The 18174-nt window shown below is 52.6% G+C and overlaps 2 protein-coding genes across 2 annotated transcripts; both read left to right on the plus strand.

Moving 5' to 3' along the window:
- Positions 1 to 1956: 1956 nt before the first annotated feature.
- On the plus strand, positions 1957 to 8016 carry LOC129735387 (uncharacterized; the record flags this gene model as incomplete). The annotated part of the gene is made up of 8 exons (XM_055702530.1): positions 1957 to 2148; positions 2222 to 2275; positions 3466 to 3736; positions 4595 to 4668; positions 6147 to 6252; positions 6581 to 6854; positions 7442 to 7520; positions 7822 to 8016. Coding segments are annotated over 8 exons (1107 nt in total), but the record flags the coding sequence as incomplete, so codon positions are not given.
- Positions 8017 to 11523: 3507 nt separating this feature from the next.
- Positions 11524 to 16925, plus strand: LOC129735393 (uncharacterized). The gene is made up of 6 exons (XM_055702625.1): positions 11524 to 12214; positions 12288 to 12341; positions 13532 to 13802; positions 14661 to 14734; positions 16214 to 16319; positions 16648 to 16925. Exons 1-6 carry the CDS (start codon positions 12182 to 12184, stop codon positions 16923 to 16925), a joined length of 816 nt encoding a protein of 271 aa, XP_055558600.1. The 5' UTR covers positions 11524 to 12181.
- The last annotated feature ends 1249 nt before the right edge of the window (positions 16926 to 18174 follow it).

The following is an 18174-nucleotide window of genomic DNA, read 5'->3' on the forward strand; positions in this document are numbered from 1 at the left end:
AGCCGCAATGAGGAGAGCGCGGAACCGCATTGCGCAGCCGCCGGCCGGGCTGGCCCGGGGGCAGGGCTGAAGCACCGCCAGGAGCAGTGGGGCGGGGCCGAGTGCATCGGCGGGGCGGAGCCTGGCCGTGGAAGGGAAGGGGGCGGGTCCCGGCCGGGAAAGGGGGTGGGGCCTGGCCGCGTGCCACCGCCCGTTGCCACGGCGCTGGGGAGCGCGGGTCGATTGTTGCGTGGATTGTTGGGTCGATTGTTGGGTGCGTTGTTGGGTGGATTGTCGGGTGCGTTGTTGGGCTGGACCCATCCCCGCAGAGCTGGGAGCGCCCGCAGCCGGGAGCGGGGAGCAGCTCTGCCCGTGCTGCGCCGCACCAGGCCCCTCGCACTGCCGTAGCCGCTTTCCTTGCAGTGCTGAGAGCGCAGCCGTCTCTCCTGAGCTCTCTGCTCACCTACCCACGTCCCTAGCCACCTGCCCACCCACCCACCCACCCCCGTCCCCATCTTCCTTCCCCCCTACACACCCACCTCCCTCACCATCTTCCTCCCTACACACCTGCCCCCCGCCAGGGAGGCCCGGGGCCGAGGCAGCAGGAGGAACCCGGCTCTTCATCCCAGGACACAGCCATGCCCTCGGCCGCCGATAACCAGGCGGCAACGCTGCGGTGCGGTCACTGGTAAGGCATGCAGCGGAGGCTGCCAGGGGTCTCCGGGAGCCATCACTGCACACACATCCATACGTATCCCCTTGACATGCTGCCACGGGCTGGGAGGGGCAGCTCACTAACGAACATGCCCCCTTCATTACAAACGGCTGGCATGTGGTTCTGCAGTGTCAGGGCCTGACAACCTGCTCAGCCTTGACTCAAGTTTCTGACTTGAGCACGTAGGCAGGAACCAAAGTATTTGGTAGAAACAAAGACTTGGTTTTCAGCGAGGCACACGTGAACTCCATGGTTCCAAGTTCCGGTTCAGCATCTGGCAGAAGCCGGGATGTTGAAAACAGAACCAAGAGGCACCTCCTGCTTCTCTCTGATGACGCTTCCCTTTTCCCAGCCACACCGGTGTCGGTAATACATTCGCCGACAGCGATGCCAGCTCAGAAGTTACCTCCTGAGTACAAGCAACTAAAGACATTCCCTTTTTTTCCCCAAAGGGACGTGGGACTCCAAGCAGTTTCTGGCAGCATCAGCCCGGCTGGTTTGCAAGCAGCTGTGTACGTGCAGTTGAGATGCTGCTGTTGGACTTTGCTGCTTTGCCGGGCTGTTGCCTGCTCGGGATCTGGCCAAGGAGAAAACTGAACGGCTCTGCTGGTTTTCTCCTTGGTGACATGGGAAGGCACAACAGGTTATAGAACTAATGTTGGTGTTCTGAGTTGTGCTTTAGTCTGGGGAGCATCGTCTAGAAAGGATGCTACCTGCCTGAGGCAGGAACAAGGGCGAAGCTCAGAGTGCCTCAGTTCTTTTTGGATCTTCTCTGTTTGTAAGCCTTGCCTTGTCCTCCAGACAGGAAAATGAGTCTTTTTTTGGGAAGGGGGTGAGCGGGGGAGTGTTGGCTCCAGAGTAAGATGGCTACTGCTATCATTCACTGAGCAAATCTGGCCCAAGAGGGTCTGTTCTGTAGTTTTTCCGAGCAGAGCACTGTTCGACCTCTCATAGCCCGGTTAGTTTCAGGAAGAAACTGTGATCTTCACGGATGAGTTTACTAATTAGTTCATCACCTTGAACCTGGTGATAACTTGTTTATGCTGCAAAATTTGCCTTTCTCATAATGAAACCCACCCCCCTTGATTTTATCTCCATGTAGTGTGAACATTGTGACCTTTGCATGCTATAGGCGTTAATATCCCACCTATGAAGGAACGTGGAGGCCTGGCTGGGCTTGCCTTGCTCTTTAGTTACTCGGTTCTCTAAACCATGAATTCATCAAAAGCTTTCTTAGGATTTTTGTGCTGTGAAAAACTGCTTGCAACTGTGGTCAGTGTTATTTTCTGCAAAGTAACCTCTGTGATGTTTCTCACAGCAACAAGGATATTCCTGCCTCTAATTTCACGATTCATGAAGTCCACTGCAGCAGATTTCTTGCAGCGTGCCAGTACTGCGAGGTTTACATCCCAATTTCGGAAATGAAGAACCATTTTGCATCTGAGCACGTGGAGGTGAGAAACGCATTCCTCCTCTAAAACTGCTGTCCTCTGTGGCAATTAATCTCATGAGGTCTGTTTATTGTAGGTTACCTGCGAGTGTGGGATGAAGATGGAAAAACAACACTTGGAGGACCACAAGGTTGGTGAACATCTATTGATGTTAGGAGATGTTTTGAAGCTACTCGATGGCATTTCCAAGCACCGATTCCAGAGCCTTTCTGTCAGCCAGGAGCCGGACTGCAAATTGTGATTGAGGCACCCTTTTTATCGAGCCCTAAATTCACACCCTCTGAGAGAAGGTGGTTGGAAACTGCCTTCAAGCAGTGGAGCCTGCTCAAGTCTTCATATCCAAGGGTTATCTGCGATAATTGGTGATTTTGTCCTTGTTAGTGATGAGGATGAAAAATGGTGCGCTGTTTCAGAAACACCGAATATGATGAACTCCACTTCTTCCGGTCCTTTCACATGACGCATTTCTGACTGCTGCAGTGGTCATGTGCATTTTAATAAGTCATGATGTCCAACAGACTTTGAAAAGAGTTTGTAAAATCAACAGGGGTTTTTTCAATTTCTGACTCCAGTTGGCTGCCGTCACAGGCAATCCTGTAATCAATGTCAGCCCCTTCCCTTCCTATGGCCCCCCCTTGCAGACAGCTCTGCAAGTGCCACCTAAGTCTGCTTATTGCTGACAAACAAAGGATTTTCAAACGGTGAAGATATGACCAGGTCAAACCCCTGGAAGCACTTCATCCTGCACGTTTGTGCGTAGTGGTTCTAGTTTTGCCTGTAAAGCAAATGATGACGTATTCTTGCAGCATCTGCTATTCTAACAGGGCTTTCATCTCTCTGTAACCCCTCTGGAAGGGCAACTTACCTGTCATTCAGTCGCGGGTGAAGGACATAGGCAAGCAATTCTTGCCGAGTAGTAAGTGAGCTGTAAATCTGTTCCCTCGCAGAACACACACGGAGAAGTTTTCTTAGCAGTGCCCAGTGCAATGGGATCAGGACTGGGTTTTGAGACTGGCCCTGAAAGCTATCTTCAAGAAGCACAGTGGGAAGGAATCTGCTGTCCAAGTATGACAGGTTTTAAAGGAATGTCCTGAGTCTTCGGAGTGCTTCAGCTGGCGTGTTTATGACTACACAGGTTACACAGCCTGCTGGTCTTCACATTTCTCACGTGCTATCTTACTCCAGGCTATCCTTCAGCGTAGCTTTAGATCTGGCTAAAGAAAGAATGGACCGCTCAGCTCTTCAGCAAACGGGGAACCTCCCTCCACCTTTGCCTCGCTCTTCCATATGTGAAGAATAATCCCTCGTTCTATTTTCCAGGCGTTTGTGTGCCTTCTGCGACTTGTCCTCTGCCCTTACTGCGAAATACAGCTGCCTTTGAGAGCCATGGTTGACCATGAACTTTACTGCAGCACACGGACGGAGGAATGCGAAAACTGCCACCGCTACATACTGGTGCGAGACCTGAAAGAACATCCTCGGGTCTGCGGGCTAGTGGGGGTACAAACCCGAGGAAGTGCACCGTCTGACTTTGAGGATGAGGATGCACATTTGCAAGACCTCCGGCACAGTGGAAGAGAATCAGGAACAGGTAACTGTGCTGGGCCACTGTGGGGAATGCCCAAGGGGCTAGAAAAGCAGATTTATAGCAGCTGTGTAGGGGACACCCCTTAAGGACATTAGCAGAAGCAATGTTTCAGCAGCACAAAGAAATCAGAAGCGAGGTGAGGTGCAGAGATGAGTAATAACCAGCTTCATATGGGACATTTGGCAGCCGATCCAAGCGTAAGGGTTTGTAACTCTTTCTGGGAAAACACTGGGTAATGACAGCTCCAGAGCCACTGGGAGTGGGCTGATTTTCCCGTGGAACAGAACTGCAAAGGTATAAGCCAGCTACACAGAGGACTGCTGAGGTCCCTGGGGCGAGAGCCCAGGCCACTGCCGGTTCTTTTGTCTCAAAGTATCGAGCTTCGCAATGAAAGCGGGAGTTGTTTGCTCGCGGCACATTCTGCCTGGGGTTGTGCGGCAGCTGCGCTCCTCCTCGGTTAAGCAGCAGGGTAGGTAAGATCTGGATGTGGGGTCACGTCTGTAGCACTGCGCATCTCTGCAGTGACGTCCCGGACATCGCTGAGACTATTATCAGCGGGGCAGACATGAAGCGTCAGCTGGTTGTGGAAGGAGAAATGGTGCTAAAGGATTTATTGGAGGCAGTCGTGGGCTTTTTTAGCAGACCGCTGGCTCTATCTTGGACCCCAAAACACTACTCTCACGCTGGATGGCGTGGATTTGCTGATGTGGAATGAATTCAGCAAGTGTGACTAGAGTAACTGTTGCCTTAACGTGTGCTCAGGTTGCCGTCCTGTGACACAGAACAGCAGCCTGTTGCGTAGGGATCCAACTGCGCCAGACTTCTCTCTGGTAGGGGATGTAACTCTGCTTTGCTTTGCAGATGATGAGCCCGTCACCCTGCCGTGTCAAAGTTGTGGCTTGCGGTACCCTATCTACGAGCGGATGGATCACGAGGTTTAGTATTTTTTGTATTACCTACTGACAAATAATGATTTTGAAAGCTCTAGTAACGCAAACTAAACTAAAGGCCCTGGAGTTGCGCAACAGAAATGTTTGCCTTGCACATCCGAGTGATGTTAAAACCAGCATGTGTGGCTCACAGCTCAGGTGGGAGAGGAGCAGAGGCGTGTAACCTGTGTAGGTAAGAGGGGAAGGAGGCAACGCAGGCTGTCCATCTAGGAGATGGAGGAATGTCTCGCAGGGTAGATGTGAAGAGAGAGAGAGAGAGAAAGGTTAAGGACGTGAATCTATCGGGAGCTCAGGCTAAGCGAGGAGCGGTGGGTTTATGAAGTGCTGAGTGCCGCACAGCGCTCAGCAGGGGATTCAGACGCTTCTCGATATTGCTGCCTGGTATTTCTGCTATGGAGAGAACACCAGGTCTTGGTGCTGCTGAAGCTGTTACTGCTGTTCAAGAACACTGGACAGGTACCAACTAGACCGCTTGGTGCTTTAATGCTTCCGTACACCTAAAGAGCAGAGTCGGGGAGGGGGGTGCCCGCGGAAGAGGCAGTCCTCTGGGCTTCGCTGCTAGGACAGAGAAGCTAGGAAAACGCTACGCTCGCTCATTTTCTCTTTCACGGCTCTTTTGCATTCTTACAGTCCTAACTAGTGACGTTGTGTTTTGCTGGTTGGTTCTTCTGGGCCTTTCCTGTCCTAGGTGATAGTAAAGTCAGTATGAATAGAAATGAGATCTGACAAAATTTCATAGCTTACCACGTGTTAAATGGTCGTGCTGACAGGAAGGACAAGTCCCATCCACCTCCTATGGCAGCTGGCTGGTGGAAGACAACTTTATCTCACAAAGATAACGGATGCTTTCCTTTCTAGTTCCTATTTTTGTTTTGTGGGTTTCTGTCGTCTCCTTTTGTTATTCCTCGATGCAATTAACCGGCAGGAAAACATGACGTTATAACAAGGATAGCCAAGAGGGGCACTTCTGTGGGCAGCATGACTTGGAAATCACTGTTAAACTGATTTTTGTCTTTGCATTTGGTTTTTAAGATGCCACTCATAGCAGGCCAATATCAGGAACCTGATCAGAGCTACCCTGACAGGACTCTAGGGCTGCTTTCCCCATGCTTGGCACTGGCTTTCCAGGGTCATGTGTAGGTGTGAGAGGCACAAGCATGAACAGGAGCAGGTAGGGTTGTTGGCTGGCTGGCGGCAAGGCCCCAGCTACGGGGTGGTTCTGTTCAGCAGGACCGGCTCATGCTGCCAGGTCCAGTTTTGCTCAGGTCCTGTGATAGCCAGTCATTCTTCCTAAGCTCTGGGTAAGAGCAAATGCACGTGTCAGCAAACGATACCTACCTCTTCCGAACAAACAGTTCCCTACTAACCTTCACCTTGCTGAGGGGGGATGCTCTGCAGTGCTTTTATGGGGATAAGTCTGAATAAACTGTCATGGAAACAGACAGACATCTGTTTTGCTTTAGCTCGTCTGTGTGCTGCGCCCAGCAGCTGAGGACTCCATGCCTCCTAAAGCCAAGAGGCAGAGACAAGAATCAGCAGAGCCACCCTGGACACGAAGCAAGTGCCAAGGTATGGGCAAAACACAGACTGACACACGCACGGTTTTCCTTTACGTTGCAGGAACACTGGGCGTGTTCCAAGCTCAGTAGATGTTGTTACCCTGTTTGGTCTCCAAAATTTACAAATCTTCGATCCTCCACCATTTTATGCAAGAAAGATGAAATCCTTAGAACTCAGTATCCTCAAAGATCTTGGTTGCAAAGCTGTATGCTGCTGGAATGGCAGTTGGCTCTACTTTTGTTACCTGAATGGTCTTGAATCTCTCCGGCTGCATTGACTGTTTCTGTGAAGCGCTGTGTTTGTGTCATCTGAGGAGATGTTTCTCCTTGGCGCACAGGTCGCTGCATGAAGAAGGAGCCTGGACCTCCTGCAGAAGAGGCCCAGCTGCCGAGGAGACCAAGGAAAACGGCAACCGGCAGGAATGCACAGCTGCCCGCTCCCACCTCACGAGGGAAGGCCAGGAAGAAGGCGGCCGGCAAGAGGGGCAGAGCGAGGAAGAGAGGGGCCTGTGAATGTGCAGGTGCGTCACCGTCCCCTCAGAGGCCTGCCAAGTGCTCCCGCTCGGAACCCTTCACGTCCGGCCCATCGAGATATTCTCCGAGCCAGCCAAGGTAACACCTCTGCCTTCCGTTCCAGGCAGCCGCGCCGGGGCTGCCCCGAAGGGTGAGGGGCCGGCGGCGCTGCAGGAACAAGTTTTGCTCTGCTGGGAGCAGGGGCGCAGCCTCAGCCTGGCGCACTCGCGTCTTCAGGCGGCAGCGACCCAGCAGCGGCGGCAGTGACAAATGCATTTCAGTCCTCTGCCTTGTCCCCTTGCGCTGCAAACCTGGGTGCCCTCATGTGTGCTTGCAGCTGAAAGGGTGTCACTCCATGTAACGCGGCTGGTGCTTATCCGCGTGTCAAACAGCAAAGGTAGACTTTTATAGCCAAGTAGAACGGGCAAAAGGGTCCCTGGGAGACAGTGTCGCAGAGCGCCTTGGTCCCTGTCCAAGGCAGCGCCCTCACCTGAGCTTTCCTCTCTGCTCTTTGAGTACAATCTGGTGGTTCTGCTCCAAAAGAAGTGGGTCAGGGCTCAGGAGAAGCTTCCTCCCAGCCCCCGCAAAGTCTCCCTGGTGTGAAGGACCTGTGCTCAGTTAGCAGTGAGAGCGCTGACGTGGGTGGGCTGGCTTCCTCTGAAAGCATCCCTCTCCATCCTTGACAGCACCAGCAGCGAAGGAGAAAGCAGCCTCAGGACACAGCACACGGGCTGCTCCATGCAGCTGCAGGCGCCGGATCCAGAGGTGAGGCAGCCAGCGCAGAGCAGAGCAGAGCGCGTGGCGTCGCTCCCGCGTCGGGTGCGCTACGGCATGAAGCGCTGAGGGCTGACGTGCTGTGGGCTCGCTGCACGCTGGGCTCATCCTGAGCGGGGCTTGCTGGGAGGAGAGGGCAGCGCCTGCCCTGCTGCTCCTCACGGCGCTTTGTTCAGGGGCGTGAGCTGATGTTACAGCCCTTCCTGCACCAGCGAGGCTCTTATCAGTGGCCTCCACTCAGGGACTCTTTGCAAACAGCATTTTCACTTGTTCTTTTTCCCTTTTCCTTTAGCTGATGACCAGGAGCCAGGCAGCTTCGCAGCCACAGGGGAACGGACCCAGCAACTGATAAAGCCACGTTCGGCCCTCTGCGGACTAATTCCATGCAGTAGAAGTCATTTCTTTTAGCATAAGAAAATTACTATGTTGCCATGTCATTGAATTTCTACAGATATTGTCATTTACAAATAAATTATTTATTTTTGCACAGGAGAATTCCTATATTGCCATGTCACTGAGTTTCTACAAATTTAGATAGGTATAGGCAGTTATAGCTACAGCTGGCTATAGGCATAGGCGGCTACAGGCAGTGATCATGATATATACAGGTACTTTTAGGGTGTTCAAGTATACTACAGGTTTTCACTCCTATGATCTATACCAGTAGCACCCCACGCTAGCGGCCCCCACCGTGACCTTGAAACCCCCCTGGGCTGTGTTTCTGTGCCGGCTCTTTGATTACTCCCTGACGCAGTGTTTCTGACCCCCTGAGATTTGAGCCCCTTGTGCCAGTCAGTCTCGAGCGGAGTGAGGCCCCCCCGGAGCCGTGTGCCGCAGAGGGGTGTCCGGAGCTCCCCACCTGCGGGAGGCCAGACAGTCTGCAGCGTTGTTTCCAGCAGCTCCGTTCCCCTGCACCAGCGCAGCTGCAGCAGCCCAGGAGTTAATTCTTTCCAGCCCCAAAGAAGGACACGATACATCTCAAGGGATGTTAAGAATCTCCTTTATGCAAGTTACACTCCATGGCCAAGAGCACTTAACAGGTTAATGCTGCGAACGGTACCGAGATGGACACACACCAAGCCAGAACTAATACCCAGCTCCAGAGTTCTGCCATTGTGTAGTGTAATTTTACATTCTGAATGAATAGATAGTTGTAAAAAAAAAAATAAAATCACAAACCAATCTCTGCTTTGACAGACAAGCCTGTTACAGACAAGGTCAAGTGATTTAGAGCACAAGGAAGTGATGATGATTAGAAAAAGCTTTAATTAGAAGGCCATTTGAGCTCCAGGCAAACCGCTGCAGCACTTCCATTCTAGTGGCATTAAAAAAACCCAGCCAACCAAAGAAACAAAAAGCCAGTGCCGCCCCCACCCCCGAGCTCCTCCTCTTGCAGGGCTCAGACCATCCCTCTGAGAAAACCAGCCGGTGAAGGGTATTTACCGGTGTGACATTTCTGCAGGATAAGAAGCTTCATTTACACAGCGAGGTATAAACAGCATCGATACAAAGTCTGTGTTATTTGTAATCACAAATAATTAATTGTAATAAATATGTATCAAGTAACTTTGCAGCACGCCTTTCAGGGCCAAGACGCAGATATGTTCCACTCGGACGTGCTCTCTGGAAGGAGAAGACGGACATTAGCAGCATTTTCTGACTCACAGCCGTACTCCCGGCCTTGGAGAACACCGGCATTCCCAGCTCTCCGGCCCCTGGGAGCAAGTCCACCCAAGGCGCCGAGGCCTTGGAACGGGGGCGTGAAACCCAAACCAAACGCGCCATCCACAGGCCAGGAACAACCCCCAAGCGCATTGCTGGCAGCAACACCAGCGCCACAAACTTCCACCGACCTCCTTCGCGCTTCCCTGTGGCACTTGCCTGGGAACACGCATCCCAGACGGGAACAAAGCGGCTCCCAGCCGCGCCTTCTGCTTAGTTTTCCCCTTGGTCTCCGTCAGCTCCGCGTGTGTTTGCGCTTACTCCGAGTCATTTCTCAGCTACAGATACGCTTCTACCAGGAAATGGACAAGATTCAAGAGTAAATATTCTTCTGACATGTATCCGGCTCTTGGAAAGGGCAATACGCGACAGACAGGTAATAACACAGCTTTCCTAAGCGCAGGAGCTGCAGGCTCTGGATGCCAACAACTAGCTCTACAACTGTTGCGCACACGTTGATTTTTTTTTCACCATTCGCTGACAGAACAAGAATATACACACTTGTGTAGGCTTTTCTCTCTTCCTCACATTTGATCTTCAGGTTTGCAGTTCTCCTCACCTCGAGGAACTCCATTTAATGTAGGGAAGCCCGCACGTCCTCAGCTCCATCTCTAGAGGGCTCAGCATAGTCTGGAGCTGCAGGGGAATGATGGACCCAAGGCCAGCACGCGCTGCAGTCATGCACGCCGGAGTCTGCAGCTCACGCACCCTCAAGCTGTGGATCGCTGTTGCGTACACATCCTTGTTCTTCCACCTGCAAGGGCAGAGATCCAGGACAAAAAGGAGCGCGCGTAAGAGCCCTCGTGCCCTGCCCCAGCCGCAATGAGGAGAGCGCGGAACCGCATTGCGCAGCCGCCGGCCGGGCTGGCCCGGGGGCAGGGCTGAAGCACCGCCAGGAGCAGTGGGGCGGGGCCGAGTGCATCGGCAGGGCGGAGCCTGGCCGTGGAAGGGAAGGGGGCGGGTCCCAGCCGGGAAAGGGGGTGGGGCCTGGCCGCGTGCCACCGCCCGTTGCCACGGCGCTGGGGAGCGCGGGTCGATTGTTGCGTGGATTGTTGGGTCGATTGTTGGGTGCGTTGTTGGGTGGATTGTCGGGTGCGTTGTTGGGTTGGACCCATCCCCGCAGAGCTGGGAGTGCCCGCAGCCGGGAGCGGGGAGCAGCTCTGCCCGTGCTGCGCCGCACCAGGCCCCTCGCACTGCCGTAGCCACTTTCCCTGCAGTGCTGAGAGCGCAGCCGTCTCTCCTGAGCTCTCTGCTCACCTACCCACGTCCCTAGCCACCTGCCCACCCACCCACCCACCCCCGTCCCCATCTTCCTTCCCCCCTACACACCCACCTCCCTCACCATCTTCCTCCCTACACACCTGCCCCCCGCCAGGGAGGCCCGGGGCCGAGGCAGCAGGAGGAACCCGGCTCTTCGTCCCAGGACACAGCCATGCCCTCGGCCGCCGATAACCAGGCGGCAACGCTGCGGTGCGGTCACTGGTAAGGCATGCAGCGGAGGCTGCCAGGGGTCTCCGGGAGCCATCACTGCACACACATCCATACGTATCCCCTTGACATGCTGCCACGGGCTGGGAGGGGCAGCTCACTAACGAACATGCCCCCTTCATTACAAACGGCTGGCATGTGGTTCTGCAGTGTCAGGGCCTGACAACCTGCTCAGCCTTGACTCAAGTTTCTGACTTGAGCACGTAGGCAGGAACCAAAGTATTTGGTAGAAACAAAGACTTGGTTTTCAGCGAGGCACACGTGAACTCCATGGTTCCAAGTTCCGGTTCAGCATCTGGCAGAAGCCGGGATGTTGAAAACAGAACCAAGAGGCACCTCCTGCTTCTCTCTGATGACGCTTCCCTTTTCCCAGCCACACCGGTGTCGGTAATACATTCGCCGACAGCGATGCCAGCTCAGAAGTTACCTCCTGAGTACAAGCAACTAAAGACATTCCCTTTTTTTCCCCAAAGGGACGTGGGACTCCAAGCAGTTTCTGGCAGCATCAGCCCGGCTGGTTTGCAAGCAGCTGTGTACGTGCAGTTGAGATGCTGCTGTTGGACTTTGCTGCTTTGCCGGGCTGTTGCCTGCTCGGGATCTGGCCAAGGAGAAAACTGAACGGCTCTGCTGGTTTTCTCCTTGGTGACATGGGAAGGCACAACAGGTTATAGAACTAATGCTGGTGTTCTGAGTTGTGCTTTAGTCTGGGGAGCATCGTCTAGAAAGGATGCTACCTGCCTGAGGCAGGAACAAGGGCGAAGCTCAGAGTGCCTCAGTTCTTTTTGGATCTTCTCTGTTTGTAAGCCTTGCCTTGTCCTCCAGACAGGAAAATGAGTCTTTTTTTGGGAAGGGGGTGAGCGGGGGAGTGTTGGCTCCAGAGTAAGATGGCTACTGCTATCATTCACTGAGCAAATCTGGCCCAAGAGGGTCTGTTCTGTAGTTTTTCCGAGCAGAGCACTGTTCGACCTCTCATAGCCCGGTTAGTTTCAGGAAGAAACTGTGATCTTCACGGATGAGTTTACTAATTAGTTCATCACCTTGAACCTGGTGATAACTTGTTTATGCTGCAAAATTTGCCTTTCTCATAATGAAACCCACCCCCCTTGATTTTATCTCCATGTAGTGTGAACATTGTGACCTTTGCATGCTATAGGCGTTAATATCCCACCTATGAAGGAACGTGGAGGCCTGGCTGGGCTTGCCTTGCTCTTTAGTTACTCGGTTCTCTAAACCATGAATTCATCAAAAGCTTTCTTAGGATTTTTGTGCTGTGAAAAACTGCTTGCAACTGTGGTCAGTGTTATTTTCTGCAAAGTAACCTCTGTGATGTTTCTCACAGCAACAAGGATATTCCTGCCTCTAATTTCACGATTCATGAAGTCCACTGCAGCAGATTTCTTGCAGCGTGCCAGTACTGCGAGGTTTACATCCCAATTTCGGAAATGAAGAACCATTTTGCATCTGAGCACGTGGAGGTGAGAAACGCATTCCTCCTCTAAAACTGCTGTCCTCTGTGGCAATTAATCTCATGAGGTCTGTTTATTGTAGGTTACCTGCGAGTGTGGGATGAAGATGGAAAAACAACACTTGGAGGACCACAAGGTTGGTGAACATCTATTGATGTTAGGAGATGTTTTGAAGCTACTCGATGGCATTTCCAAGCACCGATTCCAGAGCCTTTCTGTCAGCCAGGAGCCGGACTGCAAATTGTGATTGAGGCACCCTTTTTATCGAGCCCTAAATTCACACCCTCTGAGAGAAGGTGGTTGGAAACTGCCTTCAAGCAGTGGAGCCTGCTCAAGTCTTCATATCCAAGGGTTATCTGCGATAATTGGTGATTTTGTCCTTGTTAGTGATGAGGATGAAAAATGGTGCGCTGTTTCAGAAACACCGAATATGATGAACTCCACTTCTTCCGGTCCTTTCACATGACGCATTTCTGACTGCTGCAGTGGTCATGTGCATTTTAATAAGTCATGATGTCCAACAGACTTTGAAAAGAGTTTGTAAAATCAACAGGGGTTTTTTCAATTTCTGACTCCAGTTGGCTGCCGTCACAGGCAATCCTGTAATCAATGTCAGCCCCTTCCCTTCCTATGGCCCCCCCTTGCAGACAGCTCTGCAAGTGCCACCTAAGTCTGCTTATTGCTGACAAACAAAGGATTTTCAAACGGTGAAGATATGACCAGGTCAAACCCCTGGAAGCACTTCATCCTGCACGTTTGTGCGTAGTGGTTCTAGTTTTGCCTGTAAAGCAAATGATGACGTATTCTTGCAGCATCTGCTATTCTAACAGGGCTTTCATCTCTCTGTAACCCCTCTGGAAGGGCAACTTACCTGTCATTCAGTCGCGGGTGAAGGACATAGGCAAGCAATTCTTGCCGAGTAGTAAGTGAGCTGTAAATCTGTTCCCTCGCAGAACACACACGGAGAAGTTTTCTTAGCAGTGCCCAGTGCAATGGGATCAGGACTGGGTTTTGAGACTGTCCCTGAAAGCTATCTTCAAGAAGCACAGTGGGAAGGAATCTGCTGTCCAAGTATGACAGGTTTTAAAGGAATGTCCTGAGTCTTCGGAGTGCTTCAGCTGGCGTGTTTATGACTACACAGGTTACACAGCCTGCTGGTCTTCACATTTCTCACGTGCTATCTTACTCCAGGCTATCCTTCAGCGTAGCTTTAGATCTGGCTAAAGAAAGAATGGACCGCTCAGCTCTTCAGCAAACGGGGAACCTCCCTCCACCTTTGCCTCGCTCTTCCATATGTGAAGAATAATCCCTCGTTCTATTTTCCAGGCGTTTGTGTGCCTTCTGCGACTTGTCCTCTGCCCTTACTGCGAAATACAGCTGCCTTTGAGAGCCATGGTTGACCATGAACTTTACTGCAGCACACGGACGGAGGAATGCGAAAACTGCCACCGCTACATACTGGTGCGAGACCTGAAAGAACATCCTCGGGTCTGCGGGCTAGTGGGGGTACAAACCCGAGGAAGTGCACCGTCTGACTTTGAGGATGAGGATGCACATTTGCAAGACCTCCGGCACAGTGGAAGAGAATCAGGAACAGGTAACTGTGCTGGGCCACTGTGGGGAATGCCCAAGGGGCTAGAAAAGCAGATTTATAGCAGCTGTGTAGGGGACACCCCTTAAGGACATTAGCAGAAGCAATGTTTCAGCAGCACAAAGAAATCAGAAGCGAGGTGAGGTGCAGAGATGAGTAATAACCAGCTTCATATGGGACATTTGGCAGCCGATCCAAGCGTAAGGGTTTGTAACTCTTTCTGGGAAAACACTGGGTAATGACAGCTCCAGAGCCACTGGGAGTGGGCTGATTTTCCCGTGGAACAGAACTGCAAAGGTATAAGCCAGCTACACAGAGGACTGCTGAGGTCCCTGGGGCGAGAGCCCAGGCCACTGCCGGTTCTTTTGTCTCAAAGTATCGAGCTTCGCAATGAAAGCGGGAGTTGTTTGCTCGCGGCACATTCTGCCTGGGGTTGTGCGGCAGCTGCGCTCCTCCTCGGTTAAGCAGCAGGGTAGGTAAGATCTGGATGTGGGGTCACGTCTGTAGCACTGCGCATCTCTGCAGTGACGTCCCGGACATCGCTGAGACTATTATCAGCGGGGCAGACATGAAGCGTCTGCTGGTTGTGGAAGGAGAAATGGTGCTAAAGGATTTATTGGAGGCAGTCGTGGGCTTTTTTAGCAGCCCGCTGGCTCTATCTTGGACCCCAAAACACTACTCTCACGCTGGATGGCGTGGATTTGCTGATGTGGAATGAATTCAGCAAGTGTGACTAGAGTAACTGTTGCCTTAACGTGTGCTCAGGTTGCCGTCCTGTGACACAGAACAGCAGCCTGTTGCGTAGGGATCCAACTGCGCCAGACTTCTCTCTGGTAGGGGATGTAACTCTGCTTTGCTTTGCAGATGATGAGCCCGTCACCCTGCCGTGTCAAAGTTGTGGCTTGCGGTACCCTATCTACGAGCGGATGGATCACGAGGTTTAGTATTTTCTTGTATTACCTACTGACAAATAATGATTTTGAAAGCTCTAGTAACGCAAACTAAACTAAAGGCCCTGGAGTTGCGCAACAGAAATGTTTGCCTTGCACATCCGAGTGATGTTAAAACCAGCATGTGTGGCTCACAGCTCAGGTGGGAGAGGAGCAGAGGCGTGTAACCTGTGTAGGTAAGAGGGGAAGGAGGCAACGCAGGCTGTCCATCTAGGAGATGGAGGAATGTCTCGCAGGGTAGATGTGAAGAGAGAGAGAGAGAGAAAGGTTAAGGACGTGAATCTATCGGGAGCTCAGGCTAAGCGAGGAGCGGTTGGTTTATGAAGTGCTGAGTGCCGCACAGCGCTCAGCAGGGGCTTCAGACGCTTCTCGATATTGCTGCCTGGTATTTCTGCTATGGAGAGAACACCAGGTCTTGGTGCTGCTGAAGCTGTTACTGCTGTTCAAGAACACTGGACAGGTACCAACTAGACCGCTTGGTGCTTTAATGCTTCCGTACACCTAAAGAGCAGAGTCGGGGAGGGGGGTGCCCGCGGAAGAGGCAGTCCTCTGGGCTTCGCTGCTAGGACAGAGAAGCTAGGAAAACGCTACGCTCGCTCATTTTCTCTTTCACGGCTCTTTTGCATTCTTACAGTCCTAACTAGTGACGTTGTGTTTTGCTGGTTGGTTCTTCTGGGCCTTTCCTGTCCTAGGTGATAGTAAAGTCAGTATGAATAGAAATGAGATCTGACAAAATTTCATAGCTTACCACGTGTTAAATGGTCGTGCTGACAGGAAGGACAAGTCCCATCCACCTCCTATGGCAGCTGGCTGGTGGAAGACGACTTTATCTCACAAAGATAACAGATGCTTTCCTTTCTAGTTCCTATTTTTGTTTTGTGGGTTTCTGTCGTCTCCTTTTGTTATTCCTCGATGCAATTAACCGGCAGGAAAACATGACGTTATAACAAGGATAGCCAAGAGGGGCACTTCTGTGGGCAGCATGACTTGGAAATCACTGTTAAACTGATTTTTGTCTTTGCATTTGGTTTTTAAGATGCCACTCATAGCAGGCCAATATCAGGAACCTGATCAGAGCTACCCTGACAGGACTCTAGGGCTGCTTTCCCCATGCTTGGCACTGGCTTTCCAGGGTCATGTGTAGGTGTGAGAGGCACAAGCATGAACAGGAGCAGGTAGGGTTGTTGGCTGGCTGGCGGCAAGGCCCCAGCTACGGGGTGGTTCTGTTCAGCAGGACCGGCTCATGCTGCCAGGTCCAGTTTTGCTCAGGTCCTGTGATAGCCAGTCATTCTTCCTAAGCTCTGGGTAAGAGCAAATGCACGTGTCAGCAAACGATACCTACCTCTTCCGAACAAACAGTTCCCTACTAACCTTCACCTTGCTGAGGGGGGATGCTCTGCAGTGCTTTTATGGGGATAAGTCTGAATAAACTGTCATGGAAACAGACAGACATCTGTTTTGCTTTAGCTCGTCTGTGTGCTGCGCCCAGCAGCTGAGGACTCCATGCCTCCTAAAGCCAAGGGGCAGAGACAAGAATCAGCAGAGCCACCCTGGACACGAAGCAAGTGCCAAGGTATGGGCAAAACACAGACTGACACACGCACGGTTTTCCTTTACGTTGCAGGAACACTGGGCGTGTTCCAAGCTCAGTAGATGTTGTTACCCTGTTTGGTCTCCAAAATTTACAAATCTTCGATCCTCCACCATTTTATGCAAGAAAGATGAAATCCTTAGAACTCAGTATCCTCAAAGATCTTGGTTGCAAAGCTGTATGCTGCTGGAATGGCAGTTGGCTCTACTTTTGTTACCTGAATGGTCTTGAATCTCTCCGGCTGCATTGACTGTTTCTGTGAAGCGCTGTGTTTGTGTCATCTGAGGAGATGTTTCTCCTTGGCGCACAGGTCGCTGCATGAAGAAGGAGCCTGGACCTCCTGCAGAAGAGGCCCAGCTGCCGAGGAGACCAAGGAAAACGGCAACCGGCAGGAATGCACAGCTGCCCGCTCCCACCTCACGAGGGAAGGCCAGGAAGAAGGCGGCCGGCAAGAGGGGCAGAGCGAGGAAGAGAGGGGCCTGTGAACGTGCAGGTGCGTCACCGTCCCCTCAGAGGCCTGCCAAGTGCTCCCGCTCGGAACCCTTCACGTCTGGCCCATCGAGATATTCTCCGAGCCAGCCAAGGTAACACCTCTGCCTTCCGTTCCAGGCAGCCGCGCCGGGGCTGCCCCGAAGGGTGAGGGGCCGGCGGCGCTGCAGGAACAAGTTTTGCTCTGCTGGGAGCAGGGGCGCAGCCTCAGCCTGGCGCACTCGCGTCTTCAGGCGGCAGCGACCCAGCAGCGGCGGCAGTGACAAATGCATTTCAGTCCTCTGCCTTGTCCCCTTGCGCTGCAAACCTGGGTACCCTCATGTATGCTTGCAGCTGAAAGGGTGTCACTCCATGTAACGCGGCTGGTGCTTATCCGCGTGTCAAACAGCAAAGGTAGACTTTTATAGCCAAGTAGAACGGGCAAAAGGGTCCCTGGGAGACAGTGTCGCAGAGCGCCTTGGTCCCTGTCCAAGGCAGCGCCCTCACCTGAGCTTTCCTCTCTGCTCTTTGAGTACAATCTGGTGGTTCTGCTCCAAAAGAAGTGGGTCAGGGCTCAGGAGAAGCTTCCTCCCAGCCCCCGCAAAGTCTCCCTGGTGTGAAGGACCTGTGCTCAGTTAGCAGTGAGAGCGCTGACGTGGGTGGGCTGGCTTCCTCTGAAAGCATCCCTCTCCATCCTTGACAGCACCAGCAGCGAAGGAGAAAGCAGCCTCAGGACACAGCACACGGGCTGCTCCATGCAGCTGCAGGCGCCGGATCCAGAGGTGAGGCAGCCAGCACAGAGCAGAGCAGAGCGCGTGGCGTCGCTCCCGCGTCGGGTGCGCTGCAGGACGCCTCCGTTGCGGAGCGCTTGGTGGGCAGCGCTGGGCTCTGCTGGTGCACGGGCGGCATGAAGCGCTGAGGGCTGGCGTGCTGTGGGCTCGCTGCACGCTGGGCTCATCCTGAGCGGGGCTTGCTGGGAGGAGAGGGCAGCGCCTGCCCTGCTGCTCCTCACGGCGCTTTGTTCAGGGGCGTGAGCTGATGTTACAGCCCTTCCTGCACCAGCGAGGCTCTTATCAGTGGCTTCCACTCAGGGACTCTTTGCAAACAGCATTTTCACTTGTTCTTTTTCCCTTTTCCTTTAGCTGATGACCAGGAGCCAGGCAGCTTCGCAGCCACAGGGGAACGGACCCAGCAACTGATAAAGCCACGTTCGGCCCTCTGCGGACTAATTCCATGCAGTAGAAGTCATTTCTTTTAGCATAAGAAAATTACTATGTTGCCATGTCATTGAATTTCTACAGATATTGTCATTTACAAATAAATTATTTATTTTTGCACAGGAGAATTCCTATATTGCCACGTCACTGAG

This window comes from Falco cherrug, chromosome 1 (assembly GCF_023634085.1).
Source record: "Falco cherrug isolate bFalChe1 chromosome 1, bFalChe1.pri, whole genome shotgun sequence".
Classification (NCBI taxonomy): Eukaryota; Metazoa; Chordata; class Aves; order Falconiformes; family Falconidae; genus Falco; species Falco cherrug.